The sequence below is a fragment of the Pararge aegeria genome, chromosome 16 (genome assembly GCF_905163445.1).
Source record: "Pararge aegeria chromosome 16, ilParAegt1.1, whole genome shotgun sequence".
Taxonomy (NCBI): domain Eukaryota; kingdom Metazoa; phylum Arthropoda; class Insecta; order Lepidoptera; family Nymphalidae; genus Pararge; species Pararge aegeria.
Window position 1 is genome coordinate 14,647,502 of NC_053195.1, and position 21,157 is coordinate 14,668,658.

At 36.9% G+C, this 21,157-nt stretch overlaps 2 protein-coding genes across 3 annotated transcripts in view; one reads left to right on the top strand and one right to left on the bottom strand.

Moving 5' to 3' along the window:
- LOC120630426 overlaps positions 1 to 21,157 on the top strand; it is a 150,519-nt gene that overhangs the window by 24,239 nt on the left and 105,123 nt on the right. The window contains exon 1 of one of the 2 annotated variants that reach the window (XM_039899653.1): positions 12,239 to 12,262. The exons of the other annotated variant lie outside the window; for it this stretch is intronic. The gene's annotated coding sequence lies outside the window, so the exon portion shown is untranslated. Of the gene's footprint in view, positions 1 to 12,238; positions 12,263 to 21,157 lie in introns of those variants that run through there. 2 annotated transcript variants of the gene reach the window in all.
- Positions 12,950 to 15,536, bottom strand: LOC120630425 (keratin-associated protein 5-4-like). Its single transcript, XM_039899651.1, has 2 exons — positions 15,512 to 15,536; positions 12,950 to 14,489 (listed from the first exon to the last, which is right to left on the bottom strand). Exon 2 carries the CDS (start codon positions 14,459 to 14,461, stop codon positions 13,049 to 13,051), a length of 1,413 nt encoding a protein of 470 aa, XP_039755585.1. The 5' UTR covers positions 14,462 to 14,489; positions 15,512 to 15,536; the 3' UTR covers positions 12,950 to 13,048.

Genomic DNA, 21,157 nt, shown 5'->3' on the forward strand with positions numbered 1-21,157 from the left:
AAGTTTGTTGTGGGCTTCTTCTTAGACCGGGACGCGTTTGGAACCCTCGTAGCTTTAGTTTGAAGTTTACGAATGAGGTTATCGCCATCATCTCACTACCGTGTAATTCTTATGTACGCATCAAAAGTGCCACCTGTGGGCCTACTTGAATAAAGATATTTTTGCATTGACTTTGACTTACTATACCTACTAAAACTACGACTTATAAATTTCCACAAGTAAAAATAAGCTTCCCAAAATCGTCACATAATTTATCATTTATAACAATAAATGTTTAGTGGTGTGTTTAATTAGTACCTTTTTGTGGCGGAGTTCGTCTGAATGGGGTCTGGAGAAATATGACCGCCGTAATTATTTCTGCCGCAATGCCTCTATTCTGTGTTCCAGTCTTAAGGTCGAGGTTGCCGGTGTATTTACAGGCGCATGTGGCTTAACACTTAAGCCTAACGTCGTAGGACTTGGCGATACTTTTGAGGACGGGTTCTGCATGCCATGCGAAGTGTTGCTCTGTTTATAGGCAAAGGTATTGACGGCCGAGTGGCGCAGCGGGCAGCGACCCTGCTTTCTGAGTCCAAGGCCGTGGGTTCGATTCCCACAACTGGAAAATGTTTGTGTGATGAGCATAAGTGTTTTTCAGTGTCTGGGTGTTTATCTGTATATTATAAGTATTTATGTGTATTATATTCATAAAAAAAAATATATATTCATCAGCTATTTTAGTACCCATAACACAAGCTACGCTTTCTTTGGGGCTAGATGGCGATGTGTGTATTATCGAAGTTTATTTATTTATTTAAGGTTTTTCAATAACCATTGTAGCTCGTTAATAATTAGGTACTATAAAAAAGGATGAAAGTGGTGTTGATAGCGATGATAGGCCAGTGGTTAGGACTTCGGCTTCACTTTCGGAGGGCCGAGTTCGAATCCCAGCACGCACCTCTAACTTTTCTGAGTTATGTGCGTTTTAGGTCATAAAAATATCACTTGTTTCAACGGTGAAGGAAAACATCGTGAGGAAACCTGCATGCCTGAGAGTTCTCCATAATGTTCCCGAAGGCGTGTGAAGACCAGCAATCCGCGCTGGGCCAGCGTGATGAACTACGGTCTTATCATTGTAATGGGATGATGTGATGATAGTGATAATAAAAAAAGGCAGGGGAAGTAAGCTTCCACGTGTTATCTTTGTCCGGATAAGGAGACCAAGCCTCAAGGCATGCTAACCCTTCTGAGAAGAACCAAACATGTCAGCAAAAGTAAGCACTGAAATGCTTTATTTCCCTAATATAGTTCAAAACAAGTTGCAAAAACCTTCGCGCCCACACAAACATAGGCAATTTGCATGCGACAAAATAAACGCCCACGTGGCTAAAGAACTGAACACGCTGAGATAATATGTAGCACGCGGAAATAATTATTACGACATAAATTGGAAATGGTTTGGAATAGAATACTCTATGCTACCTGCGGCTTCGTTCGCGTGGAAGTTTCGATGTTTATTTTTTTACTAGCTGTTGCCCGCGACTTCGTCTGCGTTTGATTTTGTTTTTTGATGTGGCATAAAATTTAGTTGTAGATCTAAAAAAAATTAAAGTATTCTGTATAGCTAAGCCTTAAATGAGGGGTTTGCTGCTGTCCGCTGAGGAGTTCTGGCCTTTATATCCAACCACAGTTTAGGCAAAATTAAACACATATTATAACCTCTATAGTACAAAAATAATTATTTAAATCGGTTATAATTTGTCGGAATTATGGTGTAAAATCGTCAAACACTCATCCCCTCTCCCAAAGGAACCGAGCTTAATGTCGAATAAACGCTCTGCGGTGATCGTACCAGGGACCTCTTACAAATGAGACCAAAGCACTAACCACTGCGCCAGGAGAATCGTAAAATTGTTATTTTATGCCTAGGATTTTTTCTGGAGATGTTCTGCGATGTGCGATCAGCATAAAACAATATTCTCATTCCATTTCAATGATTCTCAAGGACTAGACAAATTGATGTATATATCTTTCGAAAAGCAATAACCGGTAAAAGCGAAATTCTGTAAACATGTTAATCATTGGCATGATTATGTTAATTTATTCAAATTACAATTTATTTATAGGTGTTGAGTAAACGACTCTGAACACGTGTGCAATCATTTATTAAATAACTTACCCCTAGCTTCTTAAACGCTGGTTAGCGATTAAATTAGCACATTAGTTCCACCGGAACGTCTATCTTTTTGGCTGGGATATGTTTTCAGCTAGAGGCCGAAATTGCGAAGTGCAATTTTACCATTCAAAGTGATTGCATTGCCTTCTATAATCCTTATTTTAATCTAAGTTTGATTAATCGTTTATTATTCCCGAATTGGGTTGCTAAAAGGCGGATTTATTTTTATTCCGCTTTCGACATTGACTGCAATCTCAGTAGTTTTCGATGCAGTTGGATTGATTGACAAGGTGTAAGTATTTATTGTTCATCATTTTGGTTTGCATTAAACAACATAATAGTGTATTTATTGTTCATCATTTTGGTTTATAAATCGCTGATCATCGCTGTGCGAGGTGAAAACACATACAGATATTTTATTGGCATTTATGCGATCACCAGCCTCTTAGAAACCGAACATTAATATGCTAATATTGATTAGTTATTTATTATTAATATTAAAACAAAAACAACTCGAAAAATTTTGACCCTCGTTAAATGTCTATCGCAATTAATACCTGAGTTTCAACTAAAGGGGCGTCCTTTAGTTGAAACTCAGGTACCCCTACTGAAACTGTCATTTGAGCCAACAGCAAAAGTGTGTTAGCCAAAAGCAATAATCACTTTTATCGCATTAATCTCATTGACATTTTGTAATAGCAGTAATATTGCCAACATTTAAGAAATCATCTAACATGTATTTTTACGTATTGCTTTCGAAATCGAATTTATTACCTACAGAACAAGATTCTTCAGCGTAAATTAATAATGTTTTATTGCGAAAATAGTGAGTAAAAATTAAAAAAAGTATTAGGCCTGTAATAGGTTGATGTGATACTGAGTAATGATAATGGCAGGTCATAATACGCCCAGTGCGGATTGGTGGACTCCACACACCTTTGAGAACATTATGTAGAACTCAGGCATGCAGGTTTCCTCACGATGTTTTCCTTCACAGTAGAAGCAAGTGATATTTTAATTAGCTTATAAACACATAGCTTATAAAAGTTAGAGGTGTGTGCTGGGATTCGAACTCCGCCCCCCGAAAGTAAATTCGAGCTCCTACCCAATGCGCTATCACCCCTTTTAATCTGAAATCACCGCACGGAAATAGAGTCAATAACGAATCGATGCAAAAGCATTCAATGGCGCTACTGAATCAGTGGGCGAACTCCCTAAGATAGCAGGATTATTATAATCGAACAAAAAAGTTTTATAGGCGAAGGATATCTACAAACAGTAAGTAAATAAAGAAAAGTTTTTATTGACTTACCTGTGTATTCAAAAACCATTGTAACTAATTACCGTCTTCCATGACTCTCAGATTTTATGGTCTAGAACTTGTCGTGAAGGTCGGTTGATGCACAGCAGTGACCTACAAGACCTGTTTTAGTAACTCGGGCCTGAGTGGCAAGAACCTAACCAGCGCCTTTAGTACAAGACTTGCTAGGTCGCAATTGAAGAATCGTTTTCGAGTATCAAAATACTTGAACATAAAATTATAATTGATCTTACTCCTATCTTGTTAAAGCTCAAATTTGCCTACAATTCTTTAATTTAGCTTTTTGTAGAACATTTGTAAAAATAAAAACCGGATTTTACTCCTCACCTTATAACCTATTTATAAGGAGCTTGCTAAATGTTTTATTTTCTTTTCGATCAAAAAATGTTATTGTTATTATTATTTGCGATGTTAGAACGAGTGACATTAAGTCCATTTAACTTTGACGATACAGAGTTTAATACTGGAAAACGACTCCTCGGTTGCGAGCGAGAAAACCTTGTACTCGGGCTATTGTGTGTGTATTTAGGACGCGTAGCTTTGGGTTATTCTGGATGCAATAATCTTATAGTTTGCTAATTGGGTTTTTGAAAAGGGTAATTTTATGCAAGTTTGCACTTTAGCTGTTTAAATAACTGCAGTTTAAATATCGCAAAAATAGGCAACGAATATTTTTTTATTATTCCACTACAAGTTAACCCTCAACTGCAATCACCCTGATTAGGAGTATAGGATTATCAACTAACATCTTTGCTAAACATCTTTGGCTGCACCATCATCACCCTCCACCAGTAAGTAGCCTTAGTAAAATTTTATAGCTAGAGGTGTCGTTTTAGATTGGTAAACTCTGTATAGTTAAAGTAATATGGACCTAATGCCACTCGTTTTAGAGAAGCAAACCCCGAACTTTTGATTTTTGTTTGACAAATGTCCAAAGCCCGAGCTAAAGAATTTTAGGCAAATTTGAGCTTTAATGTAATAAAAATAGGATCCATTTTACTGCGATCTTCAAGTATTGCCGTACTCGAAAACGACTCCTCGATTGCGAGAGGGCAAATCTTTTGCTTGTAGGTTTTGGTGAAATAAAAAAAAATCCAATGATCATTAAGTCATCCATCAGGTTGTCGATATGCGTCAATCTACAATTGACTCCAACCTTTAATCAGTTGGTTTCAAGCATAAACCTGGTCAATCTGAGATTGGTTTTAATCTTTAGTTTTAGGATAGTTAGAAACTTTTCTGGTTTCATCACTTGGCGCCTGGCGCAATCGTCTAACCATGGTCACGACATAATCCGCAGGATGTATCCTGATGTATTCATCAAAATAAGCAATAAATACGTCAATTGTGTAAACGGATGATTTAATCACACCCACAGACAAACCCACGTGGCACTACTTAGTTAGTAAAAGTGTGAAGTAAACCCAGGTGTAGGTTTCATCATCGAGGTCGTTTGCATTCAATATTTGTCTGTTTGTAGAGCGGGTAAATATTGGACCAAACGAAATTTGAGATGGTGTTTGGACGATTTATTTTTTAACTTGTTATGCATATTTTCCTTAAAGTTTGTTCATTCATATTTTGTATTTTTGTCGACCTCCCTGGAGTTAAAAATAGTTGGCATCTGTAGTGGTCAGCGCTGTGTGTCTGTCTGTAGCATCGTAGCTCCCGAACGGTTGAACCGATTTTGATTTTGTTTTTTGTATGACAGATGAATAAGGCGGTAGTATTCTAAGCTAAGTTTGATGTTAATCGGTCAAAGATACCGCTGCTACCAACTGGCGGTTTACATGAAAGGAAATCTGTACACTATAATAAATTTCAAATCCAAAATGGTCGCATAAAATGGTGGATTACATTTTTAATTCCAACTCCCTTGATATGGGTACCAAATGAAAGGTCTTGACTAGTAGAATACTGTACACGATATTGTAAGTTAAGGTTTTTTAAATTTTAAATGTTTAATGTTTAAATATGTATAAATAGTGTAAGTTAAAATCCTGTTTTTCATAGGAGCATCTCACGGATTCTTTTTGGCGGAAAAAAATCTTTTTTTTAACTTAACACAGTCACAGTGTACTGTTAGATAAAATATTTCATAAATAACGGCACGCGATAATCGCGTGTCGCGCCGATTTGTTTAACTTGCTATGACGATTACCGTAAGTGCACCGATCTTAACTAGATTTCCGGTGGCGTAAGTGACGAGAGATTTCCGATTCATAGCTACCAAGGCTGTGCATCTCTTAGACGTTTATTTAAAATAAAGGATTCTGAAAAATCTGTACAGTGTGAAAGATTATCCTACCCACTCAATAACATCGATTCAATGTATTATCCATCTCTCTATACTAATCATAAAGCTAAAGAGTATATTTTTATGTTTATTTGAACGAGCAAATCTCTATTCAAAATAGTTTTATTTGAAAAAAAAATATTCTCGCACTTTATACTTCGCCCAATTCCTGGAACTCAATAATTTTGTTCGGCCCTTAGGAGACCAGAAAACGAAGTAAAAGTGGAGGCAAGCTACGCAGCTCGGTGGGTTTTCGAGTGTCTTGTGTATACCGGGTGAAAATTTGTATTAAAAATAAAAAAATAAAAAACTTTTCAGAAGTTATATATCAGTATGAAGGCATAAAAATTCCATGATGATTCCAAGATGGATTTCATATTACAATTTAATTAAACATTCATACACCAACTAACCAATGAAAATAGTCTTAAATTGCTAATATATTTTTAAAAGTATCGTTATAAGAACGAGGTATGTTATGGTTATAATTTTATGGTATGAAAATATGAAAGGCAGCTTATAACATTAAAATATCGCCTATAATAGTAAAACATACTTAGATAAAGTCGTTATTGCACTAAAATGGTAAATAATTAACATAGTAATGAGTGACTACGAAAAAAACTAAAAACATAAGCAATTAAAAGCTTTACAAGTGATAAGTAGGTAAGTAATGTGAACCAATTAAAATCGAGAAAAATTGCAATCAAATAGATCTATCTATTAAGGATCTGTGATGACATGAACATACAGACAGATAAACAAAGCGGTCAAACTTATTTCATCGCTCTTCAGAGATAAATGTTCTCGAACGTAGAAAAACAAAATGTTAATTGAAAACATCTTTGACCTTAATAATTATAACAATTAATTATATCTCTACTCTATTAAAGTTCGTGGCACGATAAGATAAGCCTATCAATTAACGGGATGACAAACGGTTTATTCCATCTCAGCCATGTCGAGATGTAACGGATGGTAAAAATTTGATTGTCAATTTTATCTTAAGATCATTAGTGATATTCCATAAGAAATTGTCAAATGTTCTGCTATATACGAATTTCATTATTTTCTACTGTTTTTCGTGATCCAACAGAGTCAATAAACAAATACTCTTTCCCATTATTGTAGATGGCACTCTTTCGTTTCCATACTAATTGCAGATGCCTGCAATATCTGTTACATTTAAATTTAAAATTATTTCTTGTTTAATATTTATAACCGTTAATTAATTTTACTGACTCTAGCACTAGTATGAAGGCAGATTCTAATGAACGAAAAGTAGTAAAATACATTTGACAATTATTTAACATTAATCATTATTCTGCCTCACATCTCTATTATTTTTCTTTCTTTTGTCATTTACTATTTGATATCTATAAGTTTGTTTGTTTGTATTGAGTATTGACAGTTTGTTGTTTGTAAACTTGCGCTTAACCTCATCTGGATCTCGTAAAAGCAAAACAAAACGAAAAAAGATATCACACACACACACCTGAAATGTTATTTATATTTAAAATTCTTATTTAATTTTAAATGGGTCTATTTTATAGCAAATTTGAAAAAGGTTACAACTGGCTCTTTTGTCTCTACCATCGTAGTACTGGTTCAGAAAGCAGACTCTAATGAGTAAAATCTAGCAAAAAATTAGCACTTACTAGCAGTGTATCAGTAATGGCAATAATTGCCTTTTATAATTGTTTAACTATATTTATTTTATTGAATAGAAGCAGAAGTTACTTTTCGGAATTTTATGATTTACAATGAACTAGAAGTTCATTGTAAATCGTTTTTTGCGTCTTCGTCTTGTGATTAAATGTCTCAAACGAATTTCTCAATGAACGAGTCTGTGGGTTCGACTCCCACAACTGGATTTTTTTTGGGTTGAACATGAATGTTTTTCTGTGTTTATCTGTATATTATAAGTATTTATGTATATTATTCATAAAAATATTTATCAGTCTTCTTAGTACACATAACACTAACAACGCTTTATTTTTGGCTAGGTGGCGATCTTATTATTGAACTATATTTCTTGGCTTCCCCCGCTACCTCTCGTGTCTTGCCACGTATCGTGTGACAAAATAACGGTCTATCACTGAACACTATGATACGCGTGGAGGGATTGACAGTTTTGTGTTGGTTATTAAACTTGCACCTTCATACGTATCTGTGGCACTGTACTTATGCCGTCAGTTTTCTTATATATTATGCTATAAAATTTAATCCATACCAAAAACTGCTTATTTAATCTGGTAGTTAGCAGGGATCCTGGTTTCAATTTTCAGTCAGCCAAACGGTTGCTAGTGTTGAGGATGTGGTCATTACGAAAAATTTGCAAAATATCATGGAGACAAATCATCAAATAATCATCATCATCATCATCATGTTAATCTATTACCAGCCCACTACTGGGCACGGGTTTTCCCCCACTATGAACAGGTTTAAGGCCGTTGTCCACCACGCTGGTCCAATGCGGATTGGGGCACTCCACACAACTTTGAAAAAATTATTATGCAGTACTCTCAGGTTTCCCCACGATGTTTTCCTTACCGTTAAAACAAGTGATATTTTGAAAACGCCGTGCCGGGATTCCAACTCGGTCCCCCGACTGTGTTACGAAGTCCTTCTCACTTTGCTACCATCGCTCTTGCCAAAGGGCCCAATGCCAATGAAACTGGTGACAAGTCGATCCGTGATAGCAAAATTACCGGGTAAAGAGCACAAACAGAGGAACTGGGAAACAGAGGAAGAAATGGTTCTACGATATAAGAGAGTGGACCGGACACACACACATACATTAAAAAGATGGCACATCATCGTACGATTTTCTACCCGCTGACCTCCAAACTTCAATTTGATGATGTCACCAAATGATGAGTCAGCAAAACTTAGGGGTTTTCTGTTAAGCAATTGTCAGTAAGTACCAGCGCGTCGTTTCCGACTTACGTGCTTAGATGATGAGCAAGCCTTTGGTCCCAGGTATTATTTATAACGTGTTATAGAAGCCGTCAGAGCCTGTCAACACTATTGTAGCGTGGTAGCTCTGCAACTCTATCTCTTCTTCTATGAGAGTGGGAGTCTATTGTAAAGTACGAGGATAGTAATATCCATATTTCCATTATTCGGGTAAGCGTAAAATTTTGATATTTAATAACCATATATAAAACATCAGGTAGAAAAGGACATAATATCATATAATAAATAACTAAAGCGGAGCGTAGAGCGGCGGCATCCAACCTACGTTCTTCGTATCTTTTGAAGTCTGCCCTGATATTGTCAGTTGAGTTGTCCGATGCAAATAATTTTAAACTATCAAAGCTGACAGTAACAATTGACCATATTATATAATAACTAGCTTTTGCTCGCGGCTTCGTAAGCGTTTTTTTGGTTTTTCATAAATCCGGATGTTTCCATAAATGTTAAATAGTAGCCTGTGTGTTAATCCAGAATATAATCTATCACCATTCAAAATTTCAGTCTAATTGCTTCCGTAGTTTTTCCGTGAAACAGTAACAAACATCTATCCATCCATCCTTTCAAAAAAAATAACCTAATTTTCCCCCATAATAACGAAACGAAAAGCCAGGCCACACCGAGGCAACAAACTTTTGTTCTCAGTGGCGTACCCGTTGCGTCCACCTTGCTATTAATCTCAAAGCAAGTGTGGATAAACCTTATGATACAACCACGCCCTTAGGACAGTCAGATTATTATATAATTTATCCCGACAGCCGTACATTTAGACGGCAGCTAGATTGAAGGTGTGTCATTGGCATGATATAAGATATCTTAACCACGCACCTTCGTAGCCTCAGGTAGCGTTCCCAATATGTCCAATAGTATTTGAAAGCAGTTCAAGTTATGAACCGTATGTGTCCTTTTATACATAGACGTTCTTTATTTTTCTTGAGGAGTTTCTAACTCCTGACGCAAATCGACGGTTATATATATTTCACTATTTTTTTTACTATTTATTCATAAGACACACCAGCAATTAATTGTAAATACATTCATAAAAAAAAGTTATGTGTTAGAATTACAAATTCTGTTTAGTACCATTACAATAATCAATTATAGGTGTATAATCAATTAAATGTGTATTTATATGTGTGTGTGTGTTGTGGCATCGTAGCTCCCGAACGGATAAACCGATTTTGATTTAGTTTTTTATTGTATTGAAAAGTAAAAACAGAAAAAGTAATGTGCAATAGATTTAGTTAACGACGTTTATATCACACGTCCACCAATCCGCACTGGGCCAGCGTCGTGGACTACGGCCTTAACCCCTTCTCAGTGTAGGAGGAGACCCGTGCTTCGGTTTCCCTTTCGGGGGGACAGAGTTCGATACCCGACAAGCAGCTCTAACTTTTCTAAGTTATGCGCGTTTTTTTAAGCAATTAACTTTCCGAAATCTTCTTCATCAGTCAGCCCATTACCAGCCCAGTACAGGCCACGTGTGAGAATCCTCCTCTCAGAATGAGAAGCTTTAGTTCACGACGCTAGCCAAGTGCGGATTGGTGGACTTCACACGCCATTAACTATGTTACTATGTACGCATCACAAACATCGTGAGGAAACCCCTCACGATGTTTTCCGTCACCGCTAAAGCATATGATTTTGATTACTTGAATTTAAAAAAAAGTCCAAGTTCTTCTATTATTGGCCACAATCTCACCTGATGGAATGCGCTGATGTGAACTAAGATGGCACGCGCTTGCCTAGACGATGCTTATTTACTCTTGTTTAAAAGAAACAGGTTGTAAGAATTAGGTAACAAAACATTCGGGAGGGTTTTCTAAATCCGAGCCATGCGTATAAGAAAGGAAGACGCAAATCACTTTAAGCGAGTTTTCGGGATATTGACAACATACGGATGTAAACCCGCATGATGAATGATGGTGATGATGATGACATAAAAAATACCTCCGCCTGTTTTGGAAGTAGTCAACCTACTAACGTGAAAAAAAAGTATAATTAGTATCGTTATGGTGTCGTGGGAGTGAACACCCCGGAGGCGAATAGAAAGCGGCAAGGATGTCTCTCGCGGTCTCGTGACACCACTGACACACTTGCCGCGTAATCACCACAACTGTGATACCGCGTTTAGGATAAACAGTATTATTATAATGTCAACCGTAATAATAATATAATACTGGAAACCGGTACTACATACAATTAGGGAGATCAGGACACGGTACAGTTATAACGAAAGTATGTCTGTGTATACAAGCTTATTGGAAAAAGGAACGAAGTCGATGAGGCAATTTTTGTTTCACGAATATTCCCTGAGCTCAATACTTATAGAGAAAGATTACAATGAGTTAGACGGCCGATTGGCGCAGTATGCAGCGACCCTGCCGTTTATATCACACCGGCCGTGGGTTCGATTCCCACAACTGGAAAATGTTTGTGTGATGAATGTTTTTAGCGTGTGTTTATATTATATTAGCAATATTTATATATATTACCTATATATATAAAAAAATAGTCTTCACTCATCTTAGTAACCATAACACAAGCTAGTGTAGCTAGTTGGCGATGTGTGTATTGTCGTAGTATATTTAATTATTTAATGTGGTCTTAAAAAATACGCAGTGACATCCAAACGGCCAGCTGTTTATGCTTTAAGGTCAAATGGTATCTTTATTTTTGTATAGTTGGCGACTTTGTAGCTAGTTATCACCCTACTGGCAAATACATGATGATGCAGTGTAGAAACAGGTGCTATACCCTTTTACAGCCTACAGATTAACTCGCTACCATCTTAGAATGCATAATACTCACAACCCGGTAAGATATAAGTCAAGGGCTAACGGCAACGGCACAATGTATAAAAGAATAATGTATTTATTCAATCCATATTTTTTACAGTTCAAAGTTGCATGGAAAATGCGTGCAGTATAAGTGACCTTATTTTTGAATAAAGAATGTTCGACGTTGATTTTTTTTTATGAGATACGGCTTCAGACGGGCGCTATGTAGATAATTTTTGAGGGACTGTTTGGAGTATTTAATAACACAGTTCTGTAAGATTTGTTCCTAGCATGCCCAGCAGTTTTGTAGTGTTGCTCTATTTCTAGGCCCTTGATTGCAATCTCACCTGTTGATAAGTGATGATGCAGTCTAAAATTGTAGCAGACTAACCTGTTAAAGCTATGGCAGTTATATTATACCTATTCCGCTAGTCGGTTTCTACGCTAAATCGTACCGGAACGCTAAATCGCTTAGCAGCACTTCTTTATCAGTAGAGTGGTAACTAGGCTCGACGGAAGCCTCCCACCAGATCAGATAAGAGAAAATTCTGAATTCTGAAAACAAGTATAAATTCAAAAATAGAAATACGTATAATATTTGGTGTATTGGTCAAGGTAAGTGATTAAAATTGTAAGTATGTATTTTAATGTAAAAGTTTTAATTGTTACAGGTAATTATATCTTGCACGATATCCACAAAATAAGTACACAAAAGATATAGCAGAGCATATTAGGTTTGTATTCATATTACATCTTTTAATAGTTTAACTATTTTAGGTTGGTATAACTTTATAAGGTCTACAGCCGCTATAAGTTATAAATACATATACTAATTTCGGCATCGGCAGATGGAGAGCCGTAGCTTAGAGGTCAAAGCTCTCAGGTCGTGTTTGACAGATAGTAGCAGGTTCAAAACCAGTCGGTTCCGAAAATTTTTATGTGCATTTTAAATTTTTAAAATAGATCAAAGTTCAGGTAAAAACAAAAAAAAAATAAGATGTTCGAAATATCACAACAAAAATAGGTATGATGAAATATTCAAATGATTTCAAAATATCACACAAAAAAGAAAAAAATCGTGCAATAAAGACTTGTTTTTTAGCAGTTTTCTTATCCACTGTTCCTCTGCATAACAGGCAAATACCACTAATATAGTTCATTTATGGTTGCACACAACGAAATGAATTTAAGAAGAAGATTCGATAGCAATAGAAAGACTAGAAAAACAGGTAACATATACGTGTTAATCAAACAAACGTGTAATGGACGGTAGTGCCAATTACATAAAAATATTAACTCGAAAAATATATTCTTTGTAAACTTTATTAAAGAAGATTACATAACTGGATTATAAAGTTAAAAACTCCAAGAATAGAAAACATTATTATAACAACATTTCATTCGTTGATAAGAAGCTAAAATAATCAATATAAATGTTATAATATACTATTAAAAACAGTAAAATAGACATTGCTACCAAGTATTTTTTATGGATTGTCGGATTTTTTGTTTTATTAAAATTAGCAACATTTGCCATGAGTTGAAGATTGTCGACATGCTCCATCTTGTTCTCTTTGGACTTCTCCATCATTGCTGCAGGTACAATCATCGCAGAGCTTTAACCCATCTTTGCCATCCCAGCATACACAAATACATTTAGCGCCACCAGTTTTAATACATACGCATCCAGAACTTTTGCAATCCTTTGGGGCATCAGTGCATTTACAGTCATCGCAACGTTTTATATTTCCGTCTGCATTTAGACAAATACAAATGCAGTCCTTCCCATCAGTTGGAATGCATACACAGCCATCTTTGTTACATTCTCCAGATGCTTCTTTAGGGTCTGAAGTACAAACGCAGTCGTCGCAGCGTTTAAATCCACCTTTTCCATCGCAGCATACGCAAATGCATTCAGCTCCTCCAGTAGGAATGCATACACAACCTGAATTAATGCATTTCTCAGCAACATCTGTGCATTCACAGTCATCGCAACGTTTTATATTTCCGTCTGCATTTAGACAAATACAAATGCAGTCCTTTCCATTAGTTGGAATGCATACACAGCCAACTTTGTTACATTCTCCAGATGCTTTTTTAGGGTCTGAAGTACAAACGCAGTCGTCACAACTCTTAAATCCACCTTTTCCATCGCGGCATACGCAAATGCATTCAGCTCCTCCAGTAGGAATGCATACACAACCTGAATTAATGCATTTCTCAGCAACATCTGTGCATTCACAGTCATCGCAACGTATTATATTTCCGTCTGCATTTAGACAAATACAAATGCAGTCCTTTCCATTAGTTGGAATGCATACACAGCCAACTTTGTTACATTCTCCAGATGCTTCTTTAGGGTCTGAAGTACAAACGCAGTCGTCGCAGCGTTTAAATCCACCTTTTCCATCGCAGCATACGCAAATGCATTCAGCTCCTCCGGTAGGAATGCATACGCATCCTGACTTATTGCAATCCTTTGAAGCATTTGTACATTTACAGTCATCGCAACGTATTAACTCGCCTTTAGAATTTTTGCTCACACGTATGCAATTTTTACCCTCCGTTGGAATGCATTTGCATTCAGCTTCGCTACATTGTGCAGCTTTTGCAACTACATAGGAAGTTTCAGGCAAACATGAGCAATCGTCGCAGCGTATGAATTTTCCATCGACACGGCACACACAAATGCAATCAGCTCCTCCGGTGGGAATGCATATGCAATTTCTTTCCACAGATTCGCATGCGGATTCGTCGCACTTGCAGGAATTCTTGTCACACTTACAGTTGTCACATCGGACGATGTTGTCCTTCGCGTCCAGAAACACGCAGATGCAAGTTTTCCCATCAGTTGGAATGCAAAAGCATCCCACCTTATCACATTTCATGTCGCAGTTGCGGTTCTTACTAATTGTCACTTTGCAGCAAGGCATTTTGGTTTGAGTAGGTATACAAATTGACCTGAAAGTAAAATTAAAAAGATATTAGGGCGAATCATCTTAGGTATACGTAAACGTATTGATCTTGTTGGAGATGAACAAGAAAAAGTTTAAATTATGCCTAAAGGGATTGTTTTGATGAATAGTCAAGTAAATCAAATCCATTAGTCAATTCTTCACTTCTTATTACTATTGTGTATCCAACATGTGAATGAAAACCGAAATAATATTTCACGGGATTTAGAGGTACATTATTTACTGTGTCTGAGACTTATCTGTGAAACCAAAACGCTACTAGTTTTTGAGTAAACCACTGCCATAGTTTTTACAGAAAGTTATCAGAAACAGCCCTAACATCACATGCAAAATAAATTTAAGTGATTCCTGCCACTTTATTATTTACGCGTTGCGTAGCGTAGGTGCTATGGTTTCTTCGGATAGCGATCGATATACAATAAGAGTAAATAGCGTTGCCAATAACACTAATTTTAATCCAAGTTTTAATGTCCAGATACAGTCTATCGACCGTAACATACCTATAGATATAAACAAACACGGGTTTCCAGTAGGATTTTAGTAGGGCTACAATTACCTACCTAAGTTATGTGCGTTTTTAAGATATCACTTGCTTCAACGGTCAAGGAAAACATCGTGAGGAAATCTGCATGTCTGAGAGTTCTTCATAACGTTCTCAAAGGTGTGTTAAGTCCGCTAAAACGCACTGGGCCATTGTGGTGGACTATGGCCTTAACCCCTTCTCATTGTGGGAGGAGACCCGTGCCCTGTTGTGGGCATCATCATCGTCATCATATCAACCCATACCGGGTTGATATGATGATGATGATGATGATACAACTAAAAACATCTGTGAAAAATTATCTAAACGATGGTGAAAACCCCATTACATTCCGTGCAAGGTTAACGAAGAGCTAACGGGTAAAAGGATGCGGCAAGCGATTTTGTTTCACACTATGTACATATTAATAATACCGGCCTAGAGATAAAAACAAAAATAAAAACACTGTTATCAAACTAAGTACTCACGTCTGAATACGTCGTCGCACGTCGTCTGCTACTAACACCACTGATAACAGATAACGGAGCTCTGGGTTTATATCCATTCATTAAAACAACTCGTGTGCAAAGTCGACGTGCAAGTCGTAGAGCCGTGCGCAATCAGTAGAATAATGGTCGGAATTGTTATTGTCAATCGGAATCGGAAACGATTACAAAGCCGGGGTTTATTACGGTAGCTTATAGGATTATTATTTTTAAATTACATTTTATTTGAAAGTCTTTTTTCTTCTTCTTCTTCTTTAACAAGTGAAGGAACTAACGGCCAGTAATTTTTTATATTTCGCCTTGTCTCTCTCGAGGCTGAACAGCTGGGCGGCACTGACGACCCCAGCTACTGATGTGGCGCAACCAAGACTACATCTTGCGATCGATGCCCTCTTCCCAGCAACTTCATCAGTTGCAGGAGCCCTTAGCTATGCCTAAGCACATCCCCCAGATAAGCAACTTTTCTCTTTTTGGCGGAAAACTCCAAACCGCCTCCAACTACAATCTGTTAGCCTTTGACTACCTTAAAAAAAGGATTATTATTCCGGAACATAATTAAAATAATACTGCTTTAAACGATGGTAGTAAGCCTCCTGATAAAAATCTAGTTTATACTTAACTCTTTGTTTTTTTTAAGCTTCATTTAAGGAAATGATTCGCCCTAAATATGCTTCACTCAGTGGCGTGCACTGGGCTTCTGAGCAGGGTATGCATGCAATGAGAAGATTGCCAAAAATTACAAAAATCCGTTATATTTCCTTAGTCGCCTCGTACAACACCTGCGTGAAGAAAAGGGGTGGTGACAGTTGTTTGACGGCCGAGCGGCGCAGTGGGCAGCGACCCTGCTTTCTGAGTCCAAGGCCGTGGGTTCAATTCCCACAACTGGAAAATGTTTGTGTCATGAACATGAATGTTTCTCAGTGTCTGAGTTTTTATCTGTATATTATTCATAAAAATATTCAACAATCATCTTAGTACCCATAACACAGGCTATGCTTACTTTGGGGGAAGATGGCGATGTGTGCATTGTCGCAGTATATTTTTTTATTTATTATTTATTTAACCGTACTGAACACGGCATATCTACATACAGTTGAGCAATAATAATAATGAAAAACTATAATGTACCTAGCATTTATGTAGTTAAGTGACCATTCAAAATACCTTTACATAACTATTATAGCTTTTTTTTCCTATAATAAATAAATAAATAATAATAAATATACTACGACAATACACACACCGCCACCTAGCCCCAAAGTAAGCGTAGCTTGTGTTATGGGAACTAAGATGACTGATGAATATTTATTCAATGGATAATATACATAAATACTGATAAAATACATATAAACACCCAGACACTGAAAAAACATTCCTGTTCATCACACAAACATCTTCCAGTTGTGGGAATCGAACCCACGGCCTTTGACTCAGAAAGCAGGGTCGCTGCCTACTGCGCCAATCGGCCGTCAAACCGATTATGTATTTTGAATTGTTCAATCGTTGAGTAGCTTCAGTGAGTGCAAAAAATACCTACGTGCCGTGTGAACAATCCATAAATGTATGCCTGTACAGAGAGACAATGTTTAAATATTTTTTGTAACGATAGAGTAAAAGGTCATTGCACGTTGAATATAGTTTTTTGGTGTAAAATCGTTAAAAAAAACGAGTTTCTAATATTAGACAGAATAAACCTAACTATTACTATAAACACCAAAGTGTGTTTGTCTGTCCATCCTTTACGCACAGAAGAATGGAGTAATTTTTTGCACATTTGAATTCGAAAACATGATAAGCTACATATATAGATAAACCTTAAGCTACTAAATAACTAATCTAAAGGATAACGTAGCAAAATAACAACGAAGTTCTAGAAAAAGGTAGAAAGAATTCTAGTGGGGCAGTATAAATGACGTCACTCAGCTACATGTAGATGACGTCACATGTCTGCATGCAACAACTTAGTGCATGTTGCAACAAGTGACATTCAGCCGGTCGGAACGAATGGAATATGACTCATACTTGTTGAATGATGTGTTCTTTTCGTGTTTACTATTTGTATCGATGAATGGGTCTGCTATTTTACCTGTTATTCTAGACTTAATGTTTAATTTGCACGCTAACGACTAACATCAATAGGTATAGTCAAAAAAAATTGTTTTTTCTGTTCTGTTATATATTTGAATGGTAACTGGGTTTTAATTCATCGTCATATAAACCCATTACCGGCCCACGAGGCCCAGGGCACGAGTTTCCTCCCACAATGAGAAGGGCTGTAGGCTGTAGACCACCACGCTGGCCCGTCTATCCAGCGCGGATTGGCGGACTACGTTTAAATTAATCAGTATAAAACATCTCTGCAATCGGTATGTCTGTAAATAAATTTATTCATTTAATATGATTCTGATTCTGAAAATATTGTAGAGTCGTTTTTGTGGTAGAGTAATATAATAGCTTAAATGCGATGACACTTTTACAGTTCTTATATCTTAGATAAATGTATATTGTGTATAAATAAATAAACATCAGTATGTGGTTTCAAAATAGCTGTCTTTTGTTAAGTTCGGATGACAACATGTAAAACCCTTAACAAACGTTTTTAAAAATTTAGTCTCTGTATCTGTGTTTCACAGTTTTTTATTTGGAACAGCTGATACGATTTTGACGAGACTTTCACGGGCTGGTAGCAGATCACATGGGATTTTCTGAAAATCATCCTTGAAAGCAGTACAAGATCCTTGATTTAGTGTAAACCTATTGCTAGCTAACCTCCTTGTGATTGGACGAAAATTGGCACGCCAAAGCGGACGCAGGTTTCACGCGTTGGATTGGCCTTGCATGCGTCACCATAAAGTGTAACGTTCTGCTAAACTGCCGCAACGTATTGTATCTAATAAGACCTTTACAAAGTTATTCAACTGTGAATAACTTGATATTCGCGAAAAAAGTTCTCGGCCGTCGGACGAACTTTTTCAAGAACCGTAACATCGCAAGCTGACCTTGCCAGTGTAATACGAACAGCGTTTTCGTTATAAGAGCGGTACAAGTATAATATATCGATCGTGGGCGATGCTCACTCACCTTGAGGAACAGTCGAATGTTGGCTCATTTGTATGCAATGCAATCCCATTCTGAATAACTTGGCCGCGATCGCAGGAATTCGAGCTGTTTAATTTTTTTTTAAGGTCTAAGGCTGCTCAGACTATTTCTCTCTTATTGTAATTTATATAGTGATCATTCACGGAAGCAGTCTTAGGCTGCTCAGAGTATTACTCTTCATCGCGTATGTTTTACTACAAGTACTTTATCTTGAGCAATAAAGACGACAGTGATTAACTCTTACTCATATTTAAGTATGTTTTAGTATATATTAGTTTATTATTTTTTTTATTTATTATTATTAGTATTTTATTTGTGTAATCTTGATAAGTATTAGTGTGTAATTGTTCGTAAGTATGTATATAATAATAATACACCCCACCAATCGGTTTCCCTTGGTTTTCCTAATCCTAAGGTTGCCTGGAAGAGATCGCTACTAAGCGATAAGGCCGCCCTTTGTATCCTAATTTTTAAGTTAATTTTTGTTGTGTCCATTGTTCTTTTTTACTATTTGTGGTGTACAAATAAAGTGTATAAATAAATAAAATAAATAAATACTTTATTTATTGATGGACCAATCAGATGGAATACATTATGGTTAGCAGAGTATAAAAACTATTGCATATAAACAGAGCAAAACTTCGCAGATGCAAGAAACACGTCCAATAAAATGTGTGTGTGTGTGTCAACCTTAGGCGTAGATGTTAAACTCTCCTCATTATCATCAACATATCGACCCACTACTGGCCCAATACAGGGCACGGGTCTCCTCCCACAATAAGAAGGGATAAGGGTTGCCGGCCGATTGGCGCAGTGGGCAGCGATCCTGCTTTCTGAGTCCAAGGCCGTGGGTTCGATTCCCAGAACTGGAAAATGTTTGTGTGATGAACATGAATGTTTTTCTTTCACTAATATTATAAATGTGAATGTAAGTTTGTTTGTTACGCTTTCACACGAAAACTACTGTACCGATCTTCATAAAACTTTGTATACATAATCTTGGAGGTATTATTAATAACATATATATATATAGTATAGTACTTAAATTATCATTGAAAAAAAAGTAATACAAAAAAAAATGTTTCTATGTAGCAGTACGCTGCCTCTTAAAATTTCGCGGGCGAAGCCGCAGGGCACATCTAGTATATTATACGTATTTATGTAGGTATATTATTCATAAAATTATTAATCCGTTATCTTAGTACCCACAACACAAGCTACGCTTACTTTGGGACTAGATGGCGATGCGTGTATTGTCGTAGTATATTTATATATTTATTTATTTATGGGTTTAGACGAAGGCCCAGTGCGGATTTGTAGATTCCACACACCTTTGAGAACATTATGTCGAACTCAGTCATGCAGGTTTCCTCGCGATGTTTTCCTTCACCGTTGAAGTGAGTGATTTTTTAATATCTTAAAACGCACATAGCTTAGAAAGTTAGAAGTGCGTTCTGGGACGCGAACTCGGCTACCTACCGCACTACCTACTGGGCTATCACTTCCCAATGGGGTATTATTTCCTGAGATCATTACTTTAAAAAAAACATCATCATCTGCAGCCTTTTAACATCCCACTGTAGGGCACAGGCCTCTCTCATAGGAGAGACGGTTTTAAGAACATAGACCCACCAAGCTCCAATTCGGGTTGTAATTCTATGACAGTAAAACCTAACCTAACCTCTGTACTTACCTAAGAACTTAGAAATAAAAAAAAAAACTAATCACCAACAGAGCACATGGTCTCAAGCCTGTAGATTAATAATAAGAACTCGCGGCAACCCGGATCTACACTGTAAGTGTGTTGCGTAAGTCGGTTTGTTTGTTATGCTAATAAGTTGCGATTACCCGTACGATACTTTCTCTAAAAGCCTAATTTTCTCTGTTTCTACTTTTTTTATTCCGCTACAAGTTCGCTCGTTCGACCTCACTTGCAGAGATATCGAAATCTATCCCCGGCACGCACCTAATTTCTGAGTTATGCGCGTTTTTAATTTAAGCAATCAAAATATCACTTGGTGAATTTTAGCGGTGAAGGAGAATATGAGGTGTGAGATAGCTTCGCGTAACAAGAACTTAACTATTTATTCCAGACGATTTTTGGGTTAGAGCGGAAACAGGTACCTATGTGTGTTTTAAGCAATTAAATTAAACGATAAAAGAAAACACCGTAGCGAAACCTGCATGCCCGAGAATTGCCCATAATGTTCTCAAATTCGTGTTTCCACCAATCCGCACTTTGGCAGCGTGGTCAAAACTGTTCTCATTCAAGATCCGTGACTTGTAGTTAGTATTTTTTTCTATCAACGGCTGATAGTCCGTCATTATCCGGCCAATTTTACGATTCCGCGTAGGAACCGGTAGTGGTTTTGGGTCTAACATGACTGCATCATTATTTAACAGATGTTGCACTCTATTTTGCAGTATCTGACTAGTATTCGAATGAAAAGTAGTAATAGATAGAGAGAGAGAGAGAATAGAGAGGAGAGTAGTATAGCTTTTTGTGACAGATCTCGTCCGAGGAAGTAC